Source organism: Candoia aspera, chromosome 2, assembly GCF_035149785.1.
Source record: "Candoia aspera isolate rCanAsp1 chromosome 2, rCanAsp1.hap2, whole genome shotgun sequence".
Lineage (NCBI taxonomy): Eukaryota > Metazoa > Chordata > Lepidosauria > Squamata > Boidae > Candoia > Candoia aspera.
In genome coordinates this window covers 160,170,417-160,195,513 of record NC_086154.1, presented here as the reverse complement: position 1 = coordinate 160,195,513, position 25,097 = coordinate 160,170,417, and the positions used below count along the sequence as shown (strand labels likewise).

The 25,097-nt window shown below is 39.9% G+C and overlaps 1 protein-coding gene across 1 annotated transcript in view; it reads left to right on the top strand.

Annotated features, from left to right (window-relative positions):
• Window positions 1-23,329, top strand: part of LOC134491093 (tumor necrosis factor receptor superfamily member 1A-like) — a 38,776-nt gene extending 15,447 nt beyond the window's left edge. Inside the window, exons 3-10 of the mRNA XM_063294616.1 lie at window positions 5,854-5,982; window positions 6,639-6,796; window positions 8,460-8,533; window positions 9,881-9,951; window positions 10,107-10,223; window positions 10,670-10,701; window positions 17,343-17,481; window positions 22,956-23,329. Of these exons, the coding sequence (XP_063150686.1) occupies window positions 5,854-5,982; window positions 6,639-6,796; window positions 8,460-8,533; window positions 9,881-9,951; window positions 10,107-10,223; window positions 10,670-10,701; window positions 17,343-17,481; window positions 22,956-23,221 (986 nt within the window). The 3' untranslated portion in view covers window positions 23,222-23,329. The remainder of the gene's footprint in view (window positions 1-5,853; window positions 5,983-6,638; window positions 6,797-8,459; window positions 8,534-9,880; window positions 9,952-10,106; window positions 10,224-10,669; window positions 10,702-17,342; window positions 17,482-22,955) is intronic.
• Window positions 23,330-25,097: the final 1,768 nt, after the last annotated feature.

Genomic DNA, 25,097 nt, shown 5'->3' with positions numbered 1-25,097 from the left:
AGACAAGGAACTGGTCTCTAATATTTATTATTAGTACTTAACAGGAATCCTAACAAACTGAAGAAGCGTGGGAAAAACCCAGACATATAACCCCCAAGGGTTAAGGCGGTCCCGATCTGTGTCTCTTTGAATGGCTGAACAATTCCTCAGTGCTACGCATGCGCTTGACAGTCTGGATGGGAGCCCCCTGCTCGCCATCCTTACTCATGACAGTGTCAGACAACGAGGGTGGGTGGCCAGCCTCTGACGTAGAGTTGGAGGGCAAGCAGACAGGTCTAGATAAACAGCCACTTGAGCAGTCAGAGGAGGCGGGTCTGGTCAGCGAGCAGCAGGCACAGGTGCTGCTGATGAGTGAGGACGAAGACTCTGAGCTGCCGCCCCCTCCCAGTGCTTGAGAAAGGAGAGCAGAAAAGAGGGAGGAACAGCGGAGATCGGTGAGGCTACCACGCCAGAAATCAGCCCCACCCTCCTAAATAAGCTCCACCCAGGTCTGCCTCTATAAAAAGGGAGCTGCAAGCCCAGATCAGTCGTTGGAGGCAACCATCTGCTTATCGGACTCTGTGTGCCTTGACTCCTGATCGGAAACCTCGTGACCTGACTCTTGACTCTGGGACTCGCTTGACTAATCTTGTTTTGAATGTGAAACTCCCTTAAGACAAGTTTGTGGGACTTTTGGGGCTTGTTTCTGTAGAGTGTGCGTGTTTGTGCTCTCACTTCTTTGCCACCTGTTTGTTACCTCACAAGTTTACCTCACCAGTTTCTCAGTAAAGTTTTACAACTACCTCCCTGGTGTATTGCGTGTGATTGGGCTGGGACAGGACACTTACAAGAACCTCTAGTACTAGAAGATGAAGTTAGATCAACACTCCAGTCATTACCAAGTTGGAAAGCTATAGGAACTGATGGAATACCCACTGAAATATGGCAAGTTACAGAACAAAAATCAGTCAAGGTTCTAACCAAGCTATGCCAGCAAATCTGGAGACACAGTAGTGGCCAACTGATTAGAAGAGGTCAATTCACATTCCAATACCAAAAAAAATGTGATTTAACAGTGTGCAAACTATCATACAATATCCTTAACTTCACATGCTAGCAAAGTAATGCTTAAGATCATCCAACACAGCTTAGAGCCCTACATGGAAAAAGAAATGCCAGATGTTCAAGCTGGCTTTAGAAAAGGCCGAGGAACACAAGACATTATTTCCGATGCATGCTGGATAATTGAAAAAGCCAAACAATACCAAAAAGAAGTCAATATGTGCTTCATTGATTATAGAACAGCCTCTGATTGTGTCGATCGTGTCAAGCTGTGGAATGTGCTCAGAAAAATGGGAATCCCAGGACATCTCATTGTCCTTGTGTGTAACTTATATACAGGTGAGGAAGCCACCGTATGGACAGAACATGATGAAACAGACTGACTCCCAGTTGGCAAAGGAGTGAGACAAGGCTGTACACTCTCCCCTTATTTATTCAGTCTATATGCAGAATATATATTAAGGGAAGCTGGATTGGAAGATAAGCGTGGTTTTGAAATTGGAGGAAGAAACGTCAATAACCTGCACTATGCTGGAAAGGTTCTGCAAGTCCTAGTACTAAAAGCCAAAGAGCACATTGAAAAATGGGACCAAAATTAAATATAGACCAAGCTAATGACAACAGGTAGAACGAGTCTTAGAACTGACAATGAAGATATTGAAGTGGTGGATAGCTTCTCCCTTTTAGGTTCAATCATCAACAGTAAAGGAACAAGCAGTCAAGAAATACGCTGCAGACTAGCACTCAATAGAGCAGCCATGAAGGCCTTGGAAAAGATATTCAGATGCTGTGATGTGTCTATACCTACAAAGATCAGAATTGTGCAAGCCACCGTATTCCCTGTGACACTCTATGGAAGCGAAAGTTGGACTTTAAAGAAGCAGGATGGGAAGAGTATTGATGCTTTTGAACTTTGGTGTTGGAGAAGACTCCAGAGAATATCATGGATAGACAAGAAAACAAACTGATGGATCATTGAACAAATCAACCCAGAGTTCTTATTCAAGGCACAAATGACCAGGCTCAAATTATCGTACTTTGGATACATTATGTGAAGACCCAGCTCTCTAGAAAAGGCTCTAATGATGGGAAAGGTAGAAGGAATGAGAAAAAGAGGATGACTAGGAGCAAGGTAGATGGACTCAGTTACAGAGACGATCTGCACCATTGGGAGACATGAAAGAACAGGATAGGGATAGATTGTCTTGAAGAAAATCTATGTGGTCGCTAGGAGTCAAACGACTTGATGGCACATAATCAATGTTCAATTTATCTTGTATTGCATTTTTTAATTTACCTTATTTTATCTTTTATCTTTATCCCATGGTTTTATGTTAGATAAAGCTGGTCAATGAGCACAGTAAGTGCTCTGACATTGAATATGACTACCGAGAGAAAGTAGCAAGACTGACTGCAGAAGCTACAGAGTATTCGTTTGCTAAGCATGCCTGGGAAGTTGTTTGGCAGAATTCTGAAAGAAAGATTATGAGAGGTCAGAGTGAACAAAATTTAAGAAGAGCTCTATGGTTTTATGCAGGGGTGTGAAGACCAGATTTTTTTTTTTGGTCTGCTTCTACTTCGTTATAGGGAACTGAGAGTTGCATGTGTCTGAAAAAATGTAAAAGAAAGTTGAATGCAATAGGAATGGGGTACTTAAGAAGCACGTGCGGTAAATCAAAAACAGTAAGATCAAGGATGTGGGGGTAAATGAATGTGGATTGAATACAAGAGTGGGTGACTGTTATGAAAGAAGTGTGGTGGGATGGTTTGGTCATGTACGAAGGATGAATGGGGATTGAACTGCAGAATAACTACATAAAGAAGGAGGGACTGGTTTGGAAGGGAAGACTGAGAAAGTTATGGTTGGGTGGACTTTGCGATCCTCAAGAAAGGAGAGATGAGAAGTTTAAAGAACAAAAGGCAATATAGGAAAAAGTATGAATATGGTGAAAGCAGGAATGATTTGCAAGGATAAAAATATATGGAGGGTTATAGTTAATGACGTAGGTATCAGCTAGTTTTAGCTATATATTTTTTTCCTTATCTCGTGTTTATAAATTTATTTTGGTTACAACGTCTTATGCTTTATGCCTTTTTGGCACTTTGCAAAATGTTGTTTATGGAGAAAGGAAATAGATGAGAGTGTATGTGTGAGTGTATAGATACACATACACAATTGCTCCTACTCAGCAACTGTAATTATATTGAGGAAGTAATAGCCGACTTTTATGTCAGATTTTCTAATTAAGAGGGCCACAAACTGAGGCTAGACCAAATGAAATTTGGTGTGTAGGCTAGTAGTGGCATTTTTTTTGTTTTCTTATCCTCTTAGAGATTGTGTAACTTAATAGATGAACTCAGTACTATTTTGCAACCTAATTGTCCTGTTAGCATATTTGCTAGGGTTAAATGTGTGCACACATTTGCAAACTAATTACCTGAGTTCAGGAAATAAGCTTGGAAATAACGAATTGTGATTTACCTTATCTCTGTTGGGATAGGGATCAGCAGCACAGTATCTTCCATGGCAAATATGCCTGCCATCCTCCTCTTTTATGCTCCCCAGAGAATTGGAGGGCAAGTGAAGCCTTAGGGCTTACTCCTCATAATGAGGAAGATAAATCACACAATTTTTGCTGCTGCTGCCACCTACAAAACCAGTTTATTCCCAGCTGTTTTTCCTGGAGGAGATGAAGAGCCTCCTGGGAGGAAACCTTGTGATGGAAGAAGGAATGTGTGTGTATTTGCACATGTGTTTGTGCTTGGACAAAGATCATGAACATAGGGCACAACATGATGTGTTTGGTTTTGGTTTGCAGGTAATGTGATGCAAACCCTGCCTCATGACTTGTAAATTATGGTTTGTTGCTTAGTATGTTGCACAAATCCAGCCAAGTGTGGTTTGTTGAATAAGCAATAGTTAAACGTATTGCAATGTGTTAACCTGGTCTGGGTATGGGTTTATCTGGGACTGTTTGTAAGAATGGATGCATGGATGAGAGCTTGTGTGGAGCTTGTGTGTGACGTTTTGAGAACACAAGCTTATAGGGGTGCTCTAGCAGGCCCCTCATAACCACTGAAGCATTTGCACCCCCCCCCCCCATCTGGCTACTTCTGGGTTAGGGGAAATGTTAATCCCTGGCTCTGTTCTGCTGGAGGATAGCTCTATTGTGTAGAAGCCTTATATAGACAGGGATTTTCTACTGGTTTGTTCTGGTCTCTTGTCAGGAAATTGGGAAGTGCACTGACCTCAGAGCTCAATAACTATTTTGTTCAGTTCTCTTCTGATCCTAACCTCGTTCAGCAGATATTGAAACATAATGGCAAACAATTCCAAGGAGGAAGAAATGACAGTCAACAAAGGAAACCAGTGTGACTGCATAAGAAATGTAGTAAAGATCTAAAAAGAAAACAGGACATGTAGGAATCCGTTAAATATGAATAAATATTTAAATGCAGCTTAACCCTGAGATGTATCTTGGGTTGAGAATATGTAGAGATACACTTTTGCCTCTGTGCAGCACTGAAAATATCCAGAGAAAATTTATTTTTGCAGTTGTTTATTATTTATTTATGTACTTACTACTACTACTACTATTACTATCATTATATTTATTAAGTTTACAGTATGTCCCACCCTTCTATTTTTGAACAACCCAAGGTGGTTTACATAATGTTCCTTTATCCTGTTTTTCCCACAACAGTAACCCTGTGAGGCGGGATGGGCGGAGAGATAGTGCTCAGTTCAGATTTAGTCCAATTAATTTTAAAGCCAGACAGGGCTCCCAAACATTCAATTTATTTTGTTTAATCTTTGTATGAAAGACTCAGGTTTATCAGTAAGTATCAACATATCATCTACAATTAAGGCTACCTCCATGCTTCTTTCCGGCATGTATCAAACAATTACTTTTTCTCACCTCAAAATAGTTGTACGCTATTATTGATTTTTAGCTTTTATGCTTAGAAGGGGTTCCAAGAGCCACAAAAGATGTGTTTGGGGCCACCCAGGAGCTTTGGATTGGTAGCACTAGCTGCTAGCTTCTAAATTCTACCTCGCAACAGTAGCACATGCACTCACCACCACCTGTTTGATCTACTGGGACTGCCTTGAAAACCACTTGGAAACTGTTCTTGGTATAGGATGCGGTACCCCACTTACTGGTGGGTGTGAGGCGCGAGAAGCACCTAACGCCTGTGCTGTGCGCTGGAATAGATTGCCAGTATGTGCCAGACTGCTGGTTTTGAACTATCAAGTCCTACACAGGACCACCCTGTCCAACCAGAACCAACATACCCGGTACTTTCATCCAGGGAAAAACTCTTGATTGTCTCTAATTTCTTTGAAGTGAGGGGGGCTGAGGCCAGGAAGTGCTGTTTTTCTGTTACGGCCTTGGTTCTGTGGCATGGCCTGCCCTCAGAAATTAGATTGGCTCTTCCGTAATAGCGTTCCAGAAGATAGTCAAAAAGGAGTTCTTCTTTGCAATTTTGTTATTGTTATTGGTTTAGATGTATTTTTGGTCTATTATAAAGCCTTGGTCAATTTTTAATTGTTCATTTATCAAGATTATTGACAGTATTTAGTACATATGTTTATTTTAAATTCAGCCACAGATATTTTGTTCTTGATGCTATTATTGCGAAAATTTTAATTGTTTTGGGTTGTTGTAAACTATCAGAAGTCCTTGATAGATTCGGTGCTGTGTAAATATAATACATATTATATAATTATATCCTCCGTTTTTAGATTATTTGAAAGTTTCAGTTTCAGTGATTTTCTGATTCACTTGGTTATTTCCTTTCACTTTCCAGGAACTTATGTTGCAGAACATTGTGCAGGGCCTGATAAGGCAACTAAATGCGCCAAATGTCCCTTTGGTACCTATATGCCTCAACATAATTATTTACAAAGGTGTTTCGGGTGCCAAAAATGTCGTTCAAGTAAGTCTAATTTTGTGTGTGGTTAGATTAAAAGTGAAAATTAGTGAACAAAGTAAGCATTAGAACTTTGTATATTTATTTGTGTGTATATAGTTGTTGGTCCCAGATGTGTCTATATGTTTATCGTTATTAATATAAAGTTATTCATTAGGTTTATTGTGCTTTATTATAATATCTGCATTGGTTATGTTCTTGTTCTTGATACATTGCATAGAGTCTCTGCAATTAAAGCAAATTATAAATTGCATCCAAAGAAAGAAAGACAGAGAGACAGACAGACAGACTGAATGAAGAAGTTGTGGATAGGGCTAAAACTGGAGTCAGAGAATGACACAGAGGGATAAAGTGGTGTGGAAGCATGTTTAACAATACCAGTCTGCTAAGAATGCTGTGAGTGTGGGCTCATTGGTACAAATTTTTGGAGCAGGGACCATCATATGCAGTTTTATATCCTGCTTTTGGTAAATTCAAATCAATGTTTATATAACTTATATTTTAAATGATGTAAAATAAAAGTACTAGAACTGTTGTCCAAATTAAGCACTGCATATTGAAATAGAAGCCCACCAGTTTGGTTTGACGTTCAGGTTGTTCTGCTGTCACATGCAGCATTATGATCTCAGTAGAAATACTCAGCTTTTCCTCATTCTTCCCAGGCTTTCAGCAGATAACACAGTCCAGTTGTACCCATCAGCAAAACACTGTTTGTGGTTGTGGCAGTAATCAGTATAAGACTACCAGCACTTCTGAATTCTTATGCATGAATTGCAGTGACTGTTACAATGGAAAAATCAGACAACACTGTAAGTGTAATCTGGAAAAATCAATATGATAACAATTTAAACCTGACTCCATTTTCATTCATTTATCCTCTATGGTAATACAGTATGTTTGTGTTGTGCAATCTATTTGCTTGATGACAAAGCTGGTCTTCTCCCATCCACTTCCTCTTCTTATTTTTATCTGGTATTTAGATCTGTGATCCACTTTTATCACTTAAAAAGCACAATGTGGCACTAGATAATGGATTAAAAACAACATTCCCTAGAGAATGTGATATAGAAAAAGAGATAACTTCAAACTAGTGTATAATTAAAAGGGAATGAGCAGTAGGGCTATGCAGGGCTCCAGAAGCAAAAACATGCTTCAGAGCCTGTGTTCTCATGCAGCATCTGTCTTTAACTCCTTAAACCAAAGGGATCTTTTGGGGGGATTATGCTGCATTGTAAAGTTCTGGGAGAAGATGCAGCTGTTGGAGAGCTCAAATCTTGAGGACCCCTTAATTTTCTTGGTAACAGTACTACCAGGGTCACCTTTGGGGATGTTTTTTGACTTCGCAGTGCTGGAATTCTTCGGTAGTCTCCCATCCAAGTACTAACCAGCCCTGATATTAATTAATTTTTGAGCCCAAACTATGAAAGCCAAATGCTATTGCTTGCTGCTCTCCCATTTTTTTCTTTGGAAACTTTATTTTTCATGATATTCATTGAATATAATCCATCCATTTCATTTTCCCAACTGCTAGAATATTGAACTTTCCTATTTCTTAATTTAATGTGAAAATTTTCTTTCATATACTAGCTGCCAAAGGCATAACATGATTTTATGTAGGAGATCTGTGATCAAGATCTTCCTTTGTTTATTAAGAATATAATAGCCTCATGGACCCAGAATCAAATCAGTACCTGGAACAGGAGGGTGTAATTTCTTTCACAATGCTGTTATTTTGATTAAAATCATGGTGATATTTACCTTATACAGTAAAGGAAATCATGCTGCTCCTGGCCCTGACATTTTTACCAAGAAAACAGTATGAATTGAAGGGGTGAAATTCCCTTCTCCTACCAATGTATTTTCATTTTATATTCCACATCACTTTCTCCTTTGAGACTGTTCCCTGGGGAATTCATGGACATACCCATGTAGGTATTTTTGTCAACAAGACATAAGTCGTTTCCTTCTGAGGTATTTTTGCAACTACCCAATATACCTACATCAGGGTTTCTTGGCCAGGGTTCTGTGGAAGCCTAGGATTCCATGGGAGGTCTGTAGGGGTTCCCTGGGAGATCACAATTTATTTAAAAAATTATTTCAAATTCAGGCAACTTCACATTAAAAAGGTAAGTTTCATTCTTTATTTTTAGTTAAGAACACTGTTAATGCATATGTACAGGCCTACACATGAAGGGCATATAATCATTTTGTGACCTCTGGCCTGTATTTGAGCCTGAATGTGCAGGGGTTCCCCAGGGTGTGAAAACTATTCGAAGGGTTCCTGCAGGGTCAAAAAGTTGAGAAATGCTGAACTACACCCTTGTATTTCTTGGTGCATCTCATACAAGTACTAATCAGAACTGACTGCTTAACTTTTTGGGATCATCCCAGGTTGACTATTTATCTGGGCTTAAAAAAACCCAGCTTATTATCACCTAATAATCATTATCTGCTTCTCCTGCTATTTTCTAGGCACCACATACAATGATACAATATGCGAATGTCACGTTGGATTTTTTCTTCAGGCACATCAGAACAAGTGCTTTCCCTGCAGCAGGTGGGAAAATGTTATTATCTGTCTTGTAATACACATGTGAGTAATTCCTGGGCTACATGTAATTGTAGGCCTTGTCTCTGTGCTCCCAGCTGATTCCATGATGTTTTGCAGTGGAAATTGCTCAGGTATCCATGTGCTCCCTGGCTGTTCTCTGCCCTAATCCTTTGTAGAGTGGAATTGGTGTTTCATCATGTACTTCACAGTTGTCCCAGAGTAGTGGTGCTGAAAACAGTTGAGGAGCTTCATGAGTTACATGCTTCTCCGTTCTTCATGCTAAGCTGCTATGAAGTTGGGAAGATGCACATTATGGAATCGTTGAGCTCCAGTCTTGCATTTCCCTCCTCTGTGCTGCCTTGCTGATTAGCACTGAGATTTCAAGTTTACTTAGGACAGCTGTAATTTAAACTTGCCAGCCCCAAGATGTATATTTTTGTGTGAGGAAGAAGATAGGGGAGCCTGAAGCCTGGGCTCTATGGTCGCCCATACACAGGTCCATCCTTCCTGCAAAAAGGGGGGTTACATTCCTGTAGCACTACCACTTGCAGCTAAGGAGTCTTTATTGTGGGTCAAGCTACACATACTGAACGAAATGTGGGCTCCTAATGCTATGTTTTACTGGGACGCGGTGGCGCTGCGGGTTAAACCGCTGAGCTGTCGATCGGAAGGTCGGCGGTTCGAAACCGCGCGGCGGGGTGAGCTCCCGTTGCTCGTCCCAGCTCCTGCTCACCTAGCAGTTCGAAAACATGCAAATGTGAGTAGATCAATAGGTACCGCTTCGGCGGGAAGGTAACGGCGTTCCGAGTCGTCATGCTGGCCACATGACCCGGAAGTGTCTATGACAACGCCGGCTCCAAGGCTTAGAAACGGAGATGAGCACCGCCCCCTAGAGTCGGACTCGACTGGACTTTACGTCAAGGGAAACCTTTACCTTTACCTAATGCTATGTTTTAGGAAATGCAAATGCAGAACTGGGGAGTAACACTTGGAATTGGAACTAGCAACCCTGAATGGAATTCTTAGCTCCCACTTACAATTCTGCCCACCAATGACTTATTCCTAATTATTTTTTCCTCTGACATTTTTGCAATGAGACTCCAGCTCAAATCTGGGGGGACTGAAGGAGGATTAATTTCCTTTTGCTCCTGCTTTTAGGAATATGTGTTTGCCAAGAGTATGTACATTTCCACTCTCTTCTGACATATTTTAAGGGCCAGTTGAAAGCTTAATTTGAGTCATTTAATTCCCCATGTTTTCTAATTCTGAGTATAGATTCAAAGGTAAACGTAAAATAAGAAAAGCTGATGAATATTATCAGTATGTACAGAAGTTTCTGTTTTCATCTTCTAGCTGCAATAAGGAAGATTGCAAGGAACTGTGTGATGCACTCAGGCAAGCTATAAGCCCATCAAATTCCACAGGTGAGATCTAAAATAAACCACCCAATATTTTATCTTGATCTTTACCATTTCCTTTGTATCACCATTTCATATTTGCTCTAATATTTTTTTTTATTACATCTATTCTCAAATCTTTTCAAGTCAACCATATCCAACATGTTTTTTTTTTCATTCAGAACTCGTATTTGCCCTGAGTTGCCTGAGTGTCATCTTTGGAGTTGGTTTTGTATCACTGTTAATGTGCAAAGCCATCAAGAAATATTTTCCAGAAAGACAGTACTTCTCTTCCTCTAGTAAGTATCATTCATTGCCTGTTAATAGAATGAAAGAAGGTGACTAATTTCATCAAATGAATCACATACCTAAAGCAGTGGATCAGAATTGGACACAATGACAGGCTGATACATAACTTACTTACTTCTTGTTGTCATATTTGCTTTGACAGTTTTCTCAAAAGCAAAGTATACATGCTTGGAATCCCTCAGCAACGCTGAGATTTCAGTCATAATTGGATACATTTCAACTTCTTTATCTAAGAGAAGAACCGATCTGTTAGGTGTACTATGTTTACAGTAGCTACTAACATCCAATCATCTGCATGCATTGAGAAAATGCTTTCTTTTAGTACAATTTCAGCTGTTCATCTATTAGCTCAGCAACAGCAAACTGGGAAAATAATAATCAGTTTGATGGAAATAGGATCCATTTATTGTGTCTTTGATTTTATTTTCTGTTTCAGATCAACAGCCAAAAAAGCAAGTTGCATCTAAGGTAAGCATTTGCCTATTTCTTACATTCCCCACAGGTACAGTATGTCTCCAGCACAGATCAGGATTAATTCAATGTTCCTATTGCCATTATTGCAGAGTAGGATGGATTAGGAGTCCTTCTATTCTGAGAAATTTATGAATAGCTTCTAGGTTTCAGTTTCTTAAATCACTAGCTCATTAATCCTATTCTTCCCACCATTGATTCATTTTTTAATGAACATTCACGTGACATGTATTCTTCTTTAATGCTACCATTGGCTCAAACAACACTTAACTATAAATGTGCTATCCTTTTTTCCCCCAAATGGTTTACATACTGAGGCATTCCAAAGTGGGAAAAGGAAGAGAAGGACTGAGGGAGAATAGGGAAGAGAAGAGGCAGCCTCCAAGCTTCCTTCATGATGGCCAGGAGGACTCAAAAAACAGCCACTGAATTATGTGATGTAACATAGCATAGCATTTTTATTTTGGTTGTAAACCATACTAAATTGACTTAAAACTATACTGTACATATATAAGGTTACAGCTATTTCAAGCAGTAAATGAAATGTAATATAACTAAATTCATTGTGAAATGTAATGAAAAACACTAGTTTTAAGTTCTGTGAAGAAAATTGTAATGCTAATACTAAGCTCTGTAAGCAATAAAATATAGTCTGCAAGATACAATGTCAAATTCAAATTAATAAGCTATATGTCTAAAACAGAGAAATGTAGCATCAATTTAGCGCTAGTATATAGAATATGATAATCTATGTAATATTACCTCACAGATTACCAAATCTGCTTTTTTAAATAAATAATTCCTGCTAAGATTTATACGTTGCAATACAGAACAAAGGTATTTTGCATGTTATTGAGGGATCGTAAGCGTTTGCCAGTATGCCTGATTAGCATGCTTTGAGAGTATTAGCAAAATAAAAATATTATGCATGTCTCTGTATAGCAGGCATTGAAGAAGGATGTGCTCAGCAATCTTAATTAGTCCAGGTTTACAATGGCAGAGATGTTCCATATATGGCATTTTATTTTCTTTTATAAGAATTTTATTAGATTTAAAACAAAGATAAAAACTACAAAAAAGAAAAAAAACTACAAAAAGAAAAAAAAGAAAACTGAAAAAGTATAAAAACACAAGAGAATTTTTTTTTTTTCAATTACAAGAAGAGGTGACTTCCGACTTTTAACAGCAAGGATATACAACAAATTTTCCATAATCCCTTCCTCTATATTAAACCAAAATCACATTATTTCTATAAATCATTCCATTGGCACATTATAAAAATCACTAAATACAGTTGCTTCATCCCCTTATATTAAAAGAAAAAGAAGAAATATATATATATATATATATATATATATATATATATATATATATATATATATATAAACACACACACTCACCCCTCCTAATCAACTTCCCCCCAAAGATAACACTTATTTAATTGTTTCCTTCCTACTACTATTTTATACATTCCTGTCTGCTATAATAAAGATCAAACTAAAAAACATATAAATTGTCTGCCATTGTACTTGATAATACAACAATTTAATACTCTTAATCATATTAAACCACAAACCAGATATTTATTATTTTTTATTATACCTTAATAATCTTACTCCAAATTGTTAAAGATAAATGAAATTAGCCAAACCCTAAAAGCAATCCAGATAAACATTCTTCAACCCTTATCCCAGTTCAAAATAAACCAGAGCATTTACATATCCCCACAGTGCACATAGAGCTTTTTTCTTAAAACAATCGAACAGCCCAACTGCCCTCCTCAAAAACTCCAGCTTCCCTTCAGGAGACCTCCCATACATAATAACCCCTTCTTTTCCATGGCGTTCCATCACAAGATCAATTTCACTTATGGCTTGCAACTTGATCTCTCCCTTTAATTTCTTCAACTCAACTATCCAATCTTCATCCAGCATTTCAACAGAAGTCCCGATCTCACTCTTAGAAGAGACATTTCTGTCACTGTTAAATTTGTCAGTTTCATCCACGACATCTCCAACCAGATGACACATTTTAGACCTCCTATTTTCCACAATGTCCTAAATGCCTTGCATAAAAACTTGGTAGGAATCAGAAAGAATCTGTTTAAAATCTTGTTGGAAGTCAGAGAAAGTCTGTTTAAAATCCTCCATGTCTCAAGCAGTAGATTATGGCGCCCCCAAGTGCTTAACCAGCAAAAGTGGGAGATAATAGAAATATTCCAAAATGTGTTTACACAAGTGAAAGTATGATAACAGGCAGTTCCCAAGGGAAAATAGCAACAGAAAGCTGAAAGTTCAAAACAGCACATTCAACATGTAGGAAAATGCTAAAATCTTCAAATTTAGTACAAAAATAATAACAGGGAGACAATTAGGTACTCTCAACCTTCCTTAATGGCAGGCAAAATCTAAAACTTAAAAAGAATTTTTTTTAAAAGAAATTAATCACAAAAATAATAAGCACCAAGAGAATGCGTTTCTCCTTGTTGTAGTAAGCTTCTCTTAGGGTACGTGTACTTAAATATAAATTGAGTGATTTAGAAATGGGGTGGCTGGTCTGATGTCCCTTTAAGGCTACAGCGCAGCTTGGAAATGGTGACATCCCAGGCCCCTGGCTAGTTCTTACCAGTCGAGCGCGAACGCTGTTTTCAATCTTCTGGCTGCAAGCAGCCATCCGGAGGACAGATGGAGTGATTCCAGGTGTTTTCCTTTTTCTGGAAAAACACTCCTGGAATTCAGGAAAAACCTGCCTTAGCCCGAAAAAACTGCCATATCGTCAGTTCTGCCCACTGATCCTGTGGGCACAGCTGTTTAGTTCGCCATGTCCCCACCAGAAGTCTCAACTGTCAGCATGTATTTAAATGTAGAGTGTCTAACAGGACTTATATTCAGAGTCCTGTCAGTCCTCATTAGTGTACTAGATTTCCTGGATCATTTTGCTATCATATTTAGATGTAACGTTGAGAAAATAACCATTTGTGCTGCTGTAGCGTCATCCTGCAACATTCCAGGTCAGGAGGGAGCTCTTACACTGGATATCTATTCCTTAATCTGTGACTGCATTCATGATCACTAAGGTGGAGGTTCTTTGAGATGTCTCCTGCAATGGAGGAAGTTGGGATACAGGGACAACTGAAGAGAAGAAAAGCAGTGGAAAAAAATACACACGCACACACACATTTGAATGACAGTATTTCAGTCACTGATCAGCCTTAAATAACATAGACATAAAAATAAAATAAGATAAAATAATAAACACAGCCAGCATGGGTATGGTTCCTAGTGAGGTAATATATGTTCTGATATTGCTAACACAATAATCCCCCTGTGGAAGTATTAAGGAGTCCTTGTTGCAATGTCAATTAATTATGGATTCAGTCACCAATATTGTATGTTGCCAGTGCATGGAGGTAGTATTTCATTTCATTATTTATAAATAAAAGGGAGTGTACATAACAATCCCTTCTAACATGTCCTACAACAACAACCTGGCTGGGGAAGGGGGTGTGAAGGTTAGGTTGGTCTGTGAGAGAGAGTGGTTGACCCAAAGTCATACAGTGAGCTTTCATGGTTGTAGGCGGTATTGATCCATGTTCTAATCTGACATCTTAACATGACATCATGCTGGCTCTCCAAGAGGAAGGGGTGACTCAAACTCAGCTAGCCCCTCCCTTTCAGGCCAAAAATAAATTAATAAATACAACAGACTTGCATTTAAACTCTTTTTGAAGTAAGTCCGTTGAATTTAGAGGAACTTGAATGTAAAGAAATTTCTTTATGGTAAGCAAACATACATCTTGGCAAAGATTAGTTGCAGAAGTGCTCTCTGCAGACTGCTCAAGGTCTGCTCCTGCATGTCCTGTACCTCAAAACTTTGGATACTTGGCCTTCTTGGTTTCCAGCTGCCTCATGATTAATGGATTGCATAAAACTGTGGATTGGGGCCATTCCTTTCTAGTGCCATGAAAGAAGTCATGCAAAATAAATGCTCTTTTGTTCTATCTTGCTCTTTTTGCATACCACTCCATCACAGTACATAGTTATGAAATTCCAGGCATGTTCACCATTCCTCCAGCCTTCCACAAGCAGCAACAGGGAAAGGTCTACATCAATCAATCAATCAATCAATCAAAGTTTATTGATTAGCCTTTAGGCCATATCAGAATACAAGATTAAACACTGAATGTTAATAAAACTCTATATAAAATTAATATAAAAAGACAAGTAAGGAGTAAATAAAAATACGGTAGATAAGTATAGATATAAGTGAAAATACAAATCATATTTCTGTGTCACCCCTACAGTTTACCCCGATCAACCCCACATATGTAGATCTTAAGCGTATTGATTTCCTTAAGTACAGAGCTGTGTTGTTGTTGTTGTTTATTCGTTTAGTTGCTTCTGACTCTTCGTGACTTCATGGACCAGCCCACGCCAGAGCTTCCTGTCAGTCATCAATACCCCAGCTCCCCCAGGGACGAGTCCGTCACCTCTAGAATATCATCCATCCACCTTGCCCTTGGTCGGCCCCTCTTCCTTTTGCCTTCCACTGTCCCTAGCATTAGCATCTTCTCCAGGGTGTCCTGTCTTCTCATTATGTGGCCAAAGTATTTCAGTTTTGCCTTTAATATCATTCCCTCAAGTGAGCAGTCTGGCTTTATTTCCTGGAGGATGGACTGGTTTGATCTTCTTGCAGTCCAAGGCACTCTCAGAATTTTCCTCCAACACCGCAGTTCCAAAGCATCTATCTTCCTTCTCTCAGCCTTCCCTATGGTCCAACTCTCGCAGCCATATGTTACTATGGGGAACACCATTGCTTTAACTATGCGGACCTTTGTTGTCAGTGTGATGTCTCTGCTCTTAACTATTTTATCGAGATTTGTCATTGCTCTTCTCCCAAGGATTAAGCGTCTTCTGATTTCCTGACTGCAGTCAGCATCTGCAGTAATCTTCGCACCTAGAAATACAAAGTCTTTCACTGCCTCTACATTTTCTCCCTCTATTTGCCAGTTATCAATCAAGCTGGTTGCCATAATCTTGGTTTTTTTGAGGTTTAGCTGCAAGCCAGCTTTTGCACTTTCTTCTTTCACCTTCATCATAAGGCTCCTCAGTTCCTCTTCGCTTTCAGCCATCAAAGTGGTATCATCTGCATATCTGAGATTGTTAATGTTTCTTCCAGCGATTTTAACTCCAGCCTTGGATTCCTCAAGCCCAGCATGTCGCATGATGTGTTCTGCATACAAGTTGAATAGGTAGGGTGAGAGTATACAGCCCTGCCGTACTCCTTTCCCAATCTTAAACCAGTCCGTTGTTCTGTGGTCTGTTCTTACTGTTGCTACTTGGTCGTTATACAGATTCTTCAGGAGGCATACAAGATGACTTGGTATCCCCATACCACTAAGAACTTGCCACAATTTGTTATGGACCACACAGTCAAAGGCTTTAGAATAGTCAATAAAACAGAAATAGATGTTTTTCTGAAACTCCCTGGCTTTTTCCATTATCCAGCGGATATTGGCAATTTGGTCCCTAGTTCCTCTGCCTTTTCTAAACCCAGCTTGTACATCTGGCAATTCTCACTCCATGAATTGCTGAAGTCTACCTTGCAGGATCTTGAGCATTACCTTGCTGGCATGTGAAATGAGTGCCACTGTTCGATAGTTTGAACATTCTTTAGTGTTTCCCTTTTTTGGTCTGGGGATATAAGTTGATTTTTTCCAGTCTGATGGCCATTCTTGTGTTTTCCAAATTTGCTGGCATATAGGATGCATTACCTTGACAGCATCATCTTGCAAGATTTTGAACAGTTCAGCTGGGATGCCATCATCTCCTGCTGCCTTGTTATTAGCAACGCTTCTTAAGGCCCATTCAACCTCACTCTTCAGGATGTCTGGCTCTAGCTCACTGACCACACCGTCAAAGCTATCCCCGATATTGTTACCCTTCCTATACAGGTCTTCCATATATTCTTGATCTCTTCTTCTTCTGATAGGCCCTTGCCATCTTTGTTTTTGATCATGCCCATTTTTGCCTGGAATTTACCTTCAATGTTTCTAATTTTCTGGAAGAGGTCTCTTGTCCTTCCTATTCTTCCACTTCCGCGCATTGCTTGTTTAAAAATATTTCCTTAAGTACAGAGCTGTATTATATGTTATTTTGGGGTCTTGGCCACACATAAAATATGTTGTTCTAATATGTGATTCCCAGTGGGTCATTCGTTTGATGTATGGGCCAAGTGGCCTCTCCTCCCTGGCCACCAGTCTTAGAAAATGAGATACAGTTCATTATAAAAGGTCTAAAGAGTAACAAAGCCCTGGGGGAGGATTTTTTATGGGCTGAAGTATTTAAAAAATATCCCAACTGGTGGGGCCTTCTATTGGCAGGTCTGTTTACACATATAAACAACACCTGCCAGATCCCAGTCAGGTGGAAGATGGCAATAGTGGTTCCCATATATAAAAAAGGGAATAAAAAGGACCCTAGCAATTATAGGCCTATCAGTTTAATAGATATTGTTGCCAAAATATGTGCTAGGTTATTCTTGAGCAGAGTTGAAAGCTGGATAAATGAAAAAGGAAAGGTCTACATGATGTCAGTTATTGCTCCTAACAGGGTATGTGTGTCCCTCTTGTTACTTAGATGGCAGATAAAGCAAAGGATTCGCTTTTGGACATAAAAGAAGACAAGATCTGGAGTACTGTACTACCACTAGGTCAAGGCCAAGGCCAAGAACTGCCAGACTGCATAAAATCTGCAAGAGAGACCCTGATTTCTGATTGTAAGTGCAGCTTCCTTTAAGAAATACTGGGGTGGGGAAGGGGAGTGAGTGACAGGAACTATAAATTATTTGTGCAGTATAGTATATCTACCAAGATGACATATGGAAACTGCTGTCACATCAAAAGACCAAGAAGCAGGGGGAAGGAAATCCTATTTCAAATGTTATAAAGAAATACAGAGAATCTTAAATAAAAAGAACTAACCATTTGCACCTTCTGTTTTCCTCATCCAACCCATTTGATGATCCAAAGTTGATGTAAGATCCTATACATCAGCTTCTGAGTCACCTTCCAAAATATCCCCATGTAGAACACACTGCAGTACTCAAGACTCATGGTGAAAAGGGATGATTATCAATGCTAAGACATTTTGGTGTGGATAAGGCTGTAACTGGTGCATCACCCTAAAATGGGCAAAGGCTCCCCTGGCCATGATTTCCTGCTACAGGACCTGAAACCTAGGAAGGCAGATCTTTGACAGGGCAACATCCCCATTACTACCCAACCAGGTCTCAGTAGTATCCTGGTATTACCCTAGCTTTAACCCAAAATAGCACATGTAATTATAATTTATGTTATTGTTCAAAATCAGCTGGCCTTGTAGGCCAGCTTACTGGCAACACACTGTCTGCTATTCTACACTTCTAATTAATCTACTGTATGTTGAGAGATGTCTGCCTGTGTCTGTGTGTGTGTGTATATGTGTGTCAACTCAAGGTGGTGAACATACCCAATACTGTACTCCTACCTCCTATTTTCCCCACAACCACCACCTGGGCTGAGGGAGAGTGACCGGTCCAAAATCACCCAGCCAACTTTTATGTTGAAGGGAGGCTTAGGACTCTCAGTCTCCTGGTTTCTAGGCCAGCACCTTCACCACTACACCAGACTGGCTGTCTTGGATCTATACTAGAGTAGTACAGTATAGCAAACAAACTTGTGTCAGAGTCCCTCAGGTTTGCAGAGGAATCTCATGTTTGGTCCAAAGGGAAAGAAAAGGCAATCCATATAATAGGCATTTTACATATTTTATGCTACTCGATCATTGTGGGAATATTTGCAGCTACAAAACTTGATAAATGACTGAGCTGCTGAGCTTGCCAATCGGAAGGTTGGCGGTTTGAATCTGCGTGATAGGGTGAGCTCCCGTTGCTAGTCCCAGCTCCTGCCAACCTAGCAGTTCGAAAACATGCAAATGTGAGTAGATCAATAGGTACCGCTTCGGCAGGCAGGTAACGGCGTTCCGTGTAGTCATGCCGGCCACATGACCACGGAAGTGTCTACGGACAAACGCCGGCTCTTCGGCTTTGAAACAGAGATGATGTCATGAGTGCCGTTGAGCTGAAGACATCAGCACAACGGCACACATGACAATACCGAGGAAGCAGAGGAAGGGACTTAAGATAAGCATAGCACGCACAACAACAGACACAGACCCCGGCCGGATGATTCAGCCATCAGGACACAAAAGAGGAAGAAGGAAAGACAAAGACAGGGCGGATCACGAGGCACACCTAAGCTGTCAGCAAAGCGCAACGGAGATCGCCCAGCTGACAGCAATCACCGGCTGAAGGAAGAAACAGATTATGGGCAATCCCGGGGCACCAGCTGGGGCCCCGCAACCCTTCACCTACCGGCACGAAAGCATGCAGGACAAAGGGGGGATGACGCAACCCAAAGTGAGGGGGCGCTGACCAGCGCGGGGTATTTAAACCCCGCACCGGCGCGCTCCCTTCACTCTCAGCTTTTTTCGCGTCTGACACTACGTTTGAATAAACCTGAACCTGCTCTTCTCTGAATCAGCGTCTGTGTTTTACTCAGCGGTAGGCAGCGCATGACAGATGAGCACCACCCCCTAGAGTCAGACACGACTGGACTTAATGTCAAGGGAAACCTTTACCTTTACCTTACATAGAGGATGTTCACACAAGTATCTGTCAGTGTTGGAATTTAGGCAGATGAGAAGCCTTGTTTATCATACTGTCTTTGTGCTATCTAGATGAAATCCTAGCAGGGATGTAAACAGGGTGTACTGTATAGTGAAGAGTTGCCACGTTAGTCAGAGTTCGAAAATTCTAAGTTGACTTGGTCTAGGCAGTGTGACATACACTTCTGCAGATACAGAGAGGCAATAGAGAAAGTTTAAAGTCATTTAAGACATTCAGGACAATAGATAAGCCATCATTCATTTACTACAATGATCAAAATAATAGTTTGCTGTCAAATTGGGGCCAATAGTACTCTTCTTAAATTTATATTAAACATTTTTGTTTCAAACACTCCCACGTCCCATTTCTTTTTACTTGGTTCTGATACAGTAAAAAATTATTTCACTGTAAAAAAAAACCCTAAGATTAGATAAGTGATATAATACAAGCAAAAGCATACTTAGGCCTACCAAATTAAAAATATTTTGTCACTTTTCAGTTAAGACAATTTATTTTATTTATTTTATACCATGCCTTTATTATTTTTATAAATAACTCAAGGTGGGAAACATACCTAATACTCCTTCCTCCTCCTATTTTCCCCACAACAACAATCCTGCGAGGCGAGTTGGGCTAAAAGAGAGCGACTGGCCCAAAGTCACCCAGCCAGCTTTCATGCCTAAGGCAGGACTAGAACTCATAGCTTCCTGGTTTCTAGCCTAACCCTAACCACTAGACCAAACAATTCATATGATTAAGAATTCAAACGTTCAGAGAACTTACTTTAATTAGCAATAGATTCTCTGTCAGGACAATACCATTCCTTATGTATACTAAGCAGTTAAAATCCGCTGTCCCAAATTTATATTTCAAGCTCCTCTTAGAAATTACTTTTTAACCAATTTTTTAAGCACATGGATAAATGTGTCCAATACAAGAGTGGGATGATGAAGAACTTTATAGGATTAGAGACTTGATTGAGAAATTCCTTCTGTTTCTTTTCATAGCTGCAAAATTACCATCAAAAAAATTGGAAAACTAAAGTATTTATTTCTTGAATGAATGGTATTTAAAATTGCATTGCTAAAAAACTGACAGAAAAACACAGACCTTGAAGAACCCTGTTGTTGTTTATTCGTTTAGTCGCTTCCGACTCTTCGTGACTTCATGGACCAGCCCACGCCAGAACTTCCTTTCGGTTGTCACCACCCCCAGCTCCCTCAAGGTCGAGTCCGTCACCTCTAGAATATCATCCATCCACCTTGCCCTTGGTCGGCCCCTCTTCCTTTTGCCCTCCACTCTCCCTAGCATCAGCATCTTCTCCAGGGTGTCCTGTCTTCCCATTATGTGGCCAAAGTATTTCAGTTTTGCCTTTAATACCATTCCCTCAAGTGAGCAGTCTGGCTTTATTTCCTGGAGGATGGACTGGTTTGATCTTCCTGCAGTCCAAGGCACTCTCAGAATTTTCCTCCAACACCACAGTTCAAAAGCATCTATCCTCCTTCTCTCAGCCTTCCTTATGGTCCAGCTCTCGCAGCCATATGTTACTACGGGGAACACCATTGCTTTAACTGTGCAGACCTTTGTTATCAGTGTGATGTCTCTGCTCTTAACTATTTTATCGAGATTTGTCATTGCTCTTCTCCCAAGGATTAAGCGTCTTCTGATTTCCTGACTGCAGTCAGCATCTGCAGTAATCTTCGCACCTAGAAGTACAAAGTCTTTCACTGCTTCTACATTTTCTCCCTCTATTTGCCAGTTGTTGTTGTTTATTCGTATAGTCGCTTCCGACTCTTCGTGACTTCATGGACCAGCCCACGCCAGAGCTTCCTGTCGGTCGTCAACACCCCCAGCTCCCCCAGGGACGAGTCCGTCACCTCTAGAATATCATCCATCCATCTTGCCCTTGGTCGGCCCCTCTTCCTTTTGCCTTCCACTCTCCCTAGCATCAGCATCTTCTCCAGGGTGTCCTGTCTTCTCATTATGTGGCCAAAGTATTTCAGTTTTGCCTTTAATATCATTCCCTCAAGTGAGCAGTCTGGCTTTATTTCCTGGAGGATGGACTGGTTGGATCTTCTTGCAGTCCAAGGCACTCTCAGAATTTTCCTCCAACACCACAGTTCAAAAGCATCGATCTTCCTTCGCTCAGCCTTCCTTATGGTCCAGCTCTCGCAGCCATATGTTACTACAGGGAACACCATTGCTTTAACTATGCGGGCCTTTGTTGTCAGTGTGATGTCTCTGCTCTTAACTATTTTATCGAGATTTGTCATTGCTCTTCTCCCAAGGATTAAGCGTCTTCTGATTTCCTGACTGCAGTCAGCATCTGCAGTAATCTTTGCACCTAGGAATACAAAGTCTTTCACTGCTTCTACATTTTCTCCCTCTATTTGCCAGTTATCAATCAAGCTGGTTGCCATAATCTTGATTTTTTTGAGGTTTAGCTGCAAGCCAGCTTTTGCACTTTCTTCTTTCACCTTCATCATAAGGCTCCTCAGTTCCTCTTCGCTTTCAGCCATCAAAGTGGTATCATCTGCATATCTGAGATTGTTAATGTTTCTTCCAGAGATTTTAACTCCAGCCTTGGATTCCTCAAGCCCAGCTTGTCGCATGATGTGTTCTGCATACAAGTTGAATAGGTAGGGTGAGAGTATACAGCCCTGCCGTACTCCTTTCCCAATCTTAAACCAGTCCGTTGTTCCGTGGTCTGTTCTTACTGTTGCTACTTGGTCGTTATACAGATTCTTCAGGAGGCAGACAAGATGACTTGGTATCCCCATACCGCTAAGAACTTGCCACAATTTGTTATGGTCCACACAGTCAAAGGCTTTAGAATAGTCAATAAAACAGAAATAGATGTTTTTCTGAAACTCCCTGGCTTTTTCCATTATCCAGCGGATATTGGCAATTTGGTCTCTAGTTCCTCTGCCTTTTCTAAACCCAGCTTGTACATCTGGCAATTCTCGCTCCATGAATTGCTGAAGTCTACCTTGCAGGATCTTGAGCATTACCTTACTGGCATGTGAAATGAGTGCCACTGTTCGATAGTTTGAACATTCTTTAGTGTTTCCCTTTTTTGGTATGGGGATATAAGTTGATTTTTTCCAATCTGATGGCCATTCTTGTGTTTTCCAAATTTGCTGGCATATAGCATGCATTACCTTGACAGCATCATCTTGCAAGAATTTGCCAGTTAGAACCCTACAATAATTAAATATACTTTTAGTCAAATATAGTGGCCATTTCTTAGTTTAATAATTTTCCTAATAGATAATTTTCCTAATGTCTATATAATTACTTATCTGGGTAGAAATACTGAATATAGATCCTTAATGGGGGCGGGGGGATATCTTAAGATTACAATGGAATGGGTTTAGTGCTTCTACATTAGGTTTTTATTGGGCAGTTGTCTGTCTCATTCAGATAACTATACAGGAACTCAAGTTGTTGCTGTCTATTGCTAATGTTCTCATAAGCGGTGGACTGAGGGAGGAAGAATAGCCTCCATATCACTATTTGATTTCTCTTGTATGCTTTTCCCCCAGGTCCTGCAGTTTTATATACTGTGGTAGATCGTGTACCAATATCCCGATGGAAGGAGTTTGTGAGGTACCTGGGACTAAGTGAAAATACAATTGAGAGAATTTTTATGGAACAACGGCACCTGCGGGATGCACAATATGAGATGCTAAGAGAATGGAGACTGTTGGTAAACCATGATGCTACTGTGGAGCGCATCAGTCAGGTTCTCAGTCAGATGGAGCTGAGTGGTTGTTTTGAGGTTATTCAGGAAGCACTGGCCAAACAGTGATAGACATTATGCTGTTTACTTCCTTTCCAAAGAGAACTCATAGACGCATGTATATTTTTGTTTCTGTGATATTTGTTTTTCCATTGTACCGTAAATGAAATTTTGATATATACTGTGTATCTCTAACATGCTTTAAATGGAATCAGTTCATCCATCCAATTGCTTAAGAATTAGGGTGTGTGTGTGTGTGTGTGTGTATGTGTGAGTGTGTGAGTGTGTGAGAGGGAGGGAGGGAGGGAGGGAGGGAGAAACAGACCTCAAAAACTTCTTCTGGTCTTCCTCCCAGAGATGGATTTTGACTGTCTCCTTTATTAACCTTCTGTTCTTTTATGTCCTTTTGTATTCACCACAGGGAAAGAGGAGGCAATTTCATCAGATGCTTTGCTTCATAGGACTATGAGAGATATCTATTAAATAAGTAGTTTCATACATTTATTCCACAGGACCCACTTTATATCCAAACTCATTATGTAGGATATGATTATGTTTTGTTTTTTAATAAACATCATTATTTTTGCCTACTACTTACTGTATACATTTCATGTAACCCTGTACATATACACTTGTGAAGGAATATAGATCTGACTAAGGAATGAGCAAATATTAAGGGGGGACTTTCAGAAAAGATTACTTAATCTTGAGAAAGAGGAAAGTATGAGAAAGAAACTTGAAATAACCCCACCTTGATTTTGGTTCCTGTAAGAAGGGGCAGAGAGAAACTCTGACAGGTTTCAAGATTCTGCTCATCTACCCTACAACAATAAAGAGCATTCCTGGAATCTCTGCTGTGCCTGTTTCTTGACCCTGCCTGTCTCGAATGGCTGCATGCACACAGTTTTTAATAGTAAATCTTTTCCTACGGAATCAAGCATTATAGCTGTGTACAATAATGCTTGGCATCTAGGATTTTCACACTGGAGAGACTTTACAGATCAGCATATGCAACTAGCATAAATCCATTAACAAAAATTCAGTCTGATGTATGTTGCAAGACACATGTGGATCCTGAACCACTAGCTGAAAACAACATTTGCCAGTAAAATGCCTCTAGATGTTACTGGCACTTCTATAAAAGAGCTCTGTCTGAGATTCTAATGAGTTGCTGCTGGGTAATAAGAAAAATTAATACAGTCAATGCTCTAATTTTGGTTAAACATTTTCTATATAAGAATATTTCTGTCTCCATATGTGATTTTATAACTGAGAAAACAAATCTCTTCATGAAGAAAGCTAGTAGGATGAATATTCTTTTCTTTTGAATAAATATATGTTCAGTGTACAATATTAATTGAATATTAAATGCCCTTGGAACATGAGATTTGTTCCCTGCCCCCACCCTGACTGTTTAAAAGAACTGTGAAAACTTGGCTCCTCCCCTGGGCCTTGGGTTGAGTATGTGATGGGTCCTCTGTATTTTGGGAGGCTAGGATGATTTTTGTATTACCTGTATTTTGTATTACCTGTATTTTGCTCATGTTTTTATTGTGGGCTGGCCAAACAATCTGTAGAGTTAGGTCGCCTTATAAATTTAAATCAATAAACCAATCAATCTTGAGAAATATCGAAACTAGCTACGCTTCTCTTTCTCAAAAAGCTCTGGGGCATACCTCTCTCCAGCCACACCATTAGTAAAATTACACTTGTATTGCCAAACAATCTGATTTTATTTATTTATTTGATTTCTATAGCCGCCCATCTCAACAAGTGACTCTGGGCGGCTTACAACAATAAAACCATAAAACAAAACATAAAACAGTTAAAATATAAAATAAATACAAAATAAATATATATGGCTGCCAAGTGAGCAATGCATAGATATTAATACAGCCAAGAGACGGGACCATCCACACGCTCGAGGCCCCAGGCCCGGGCACAA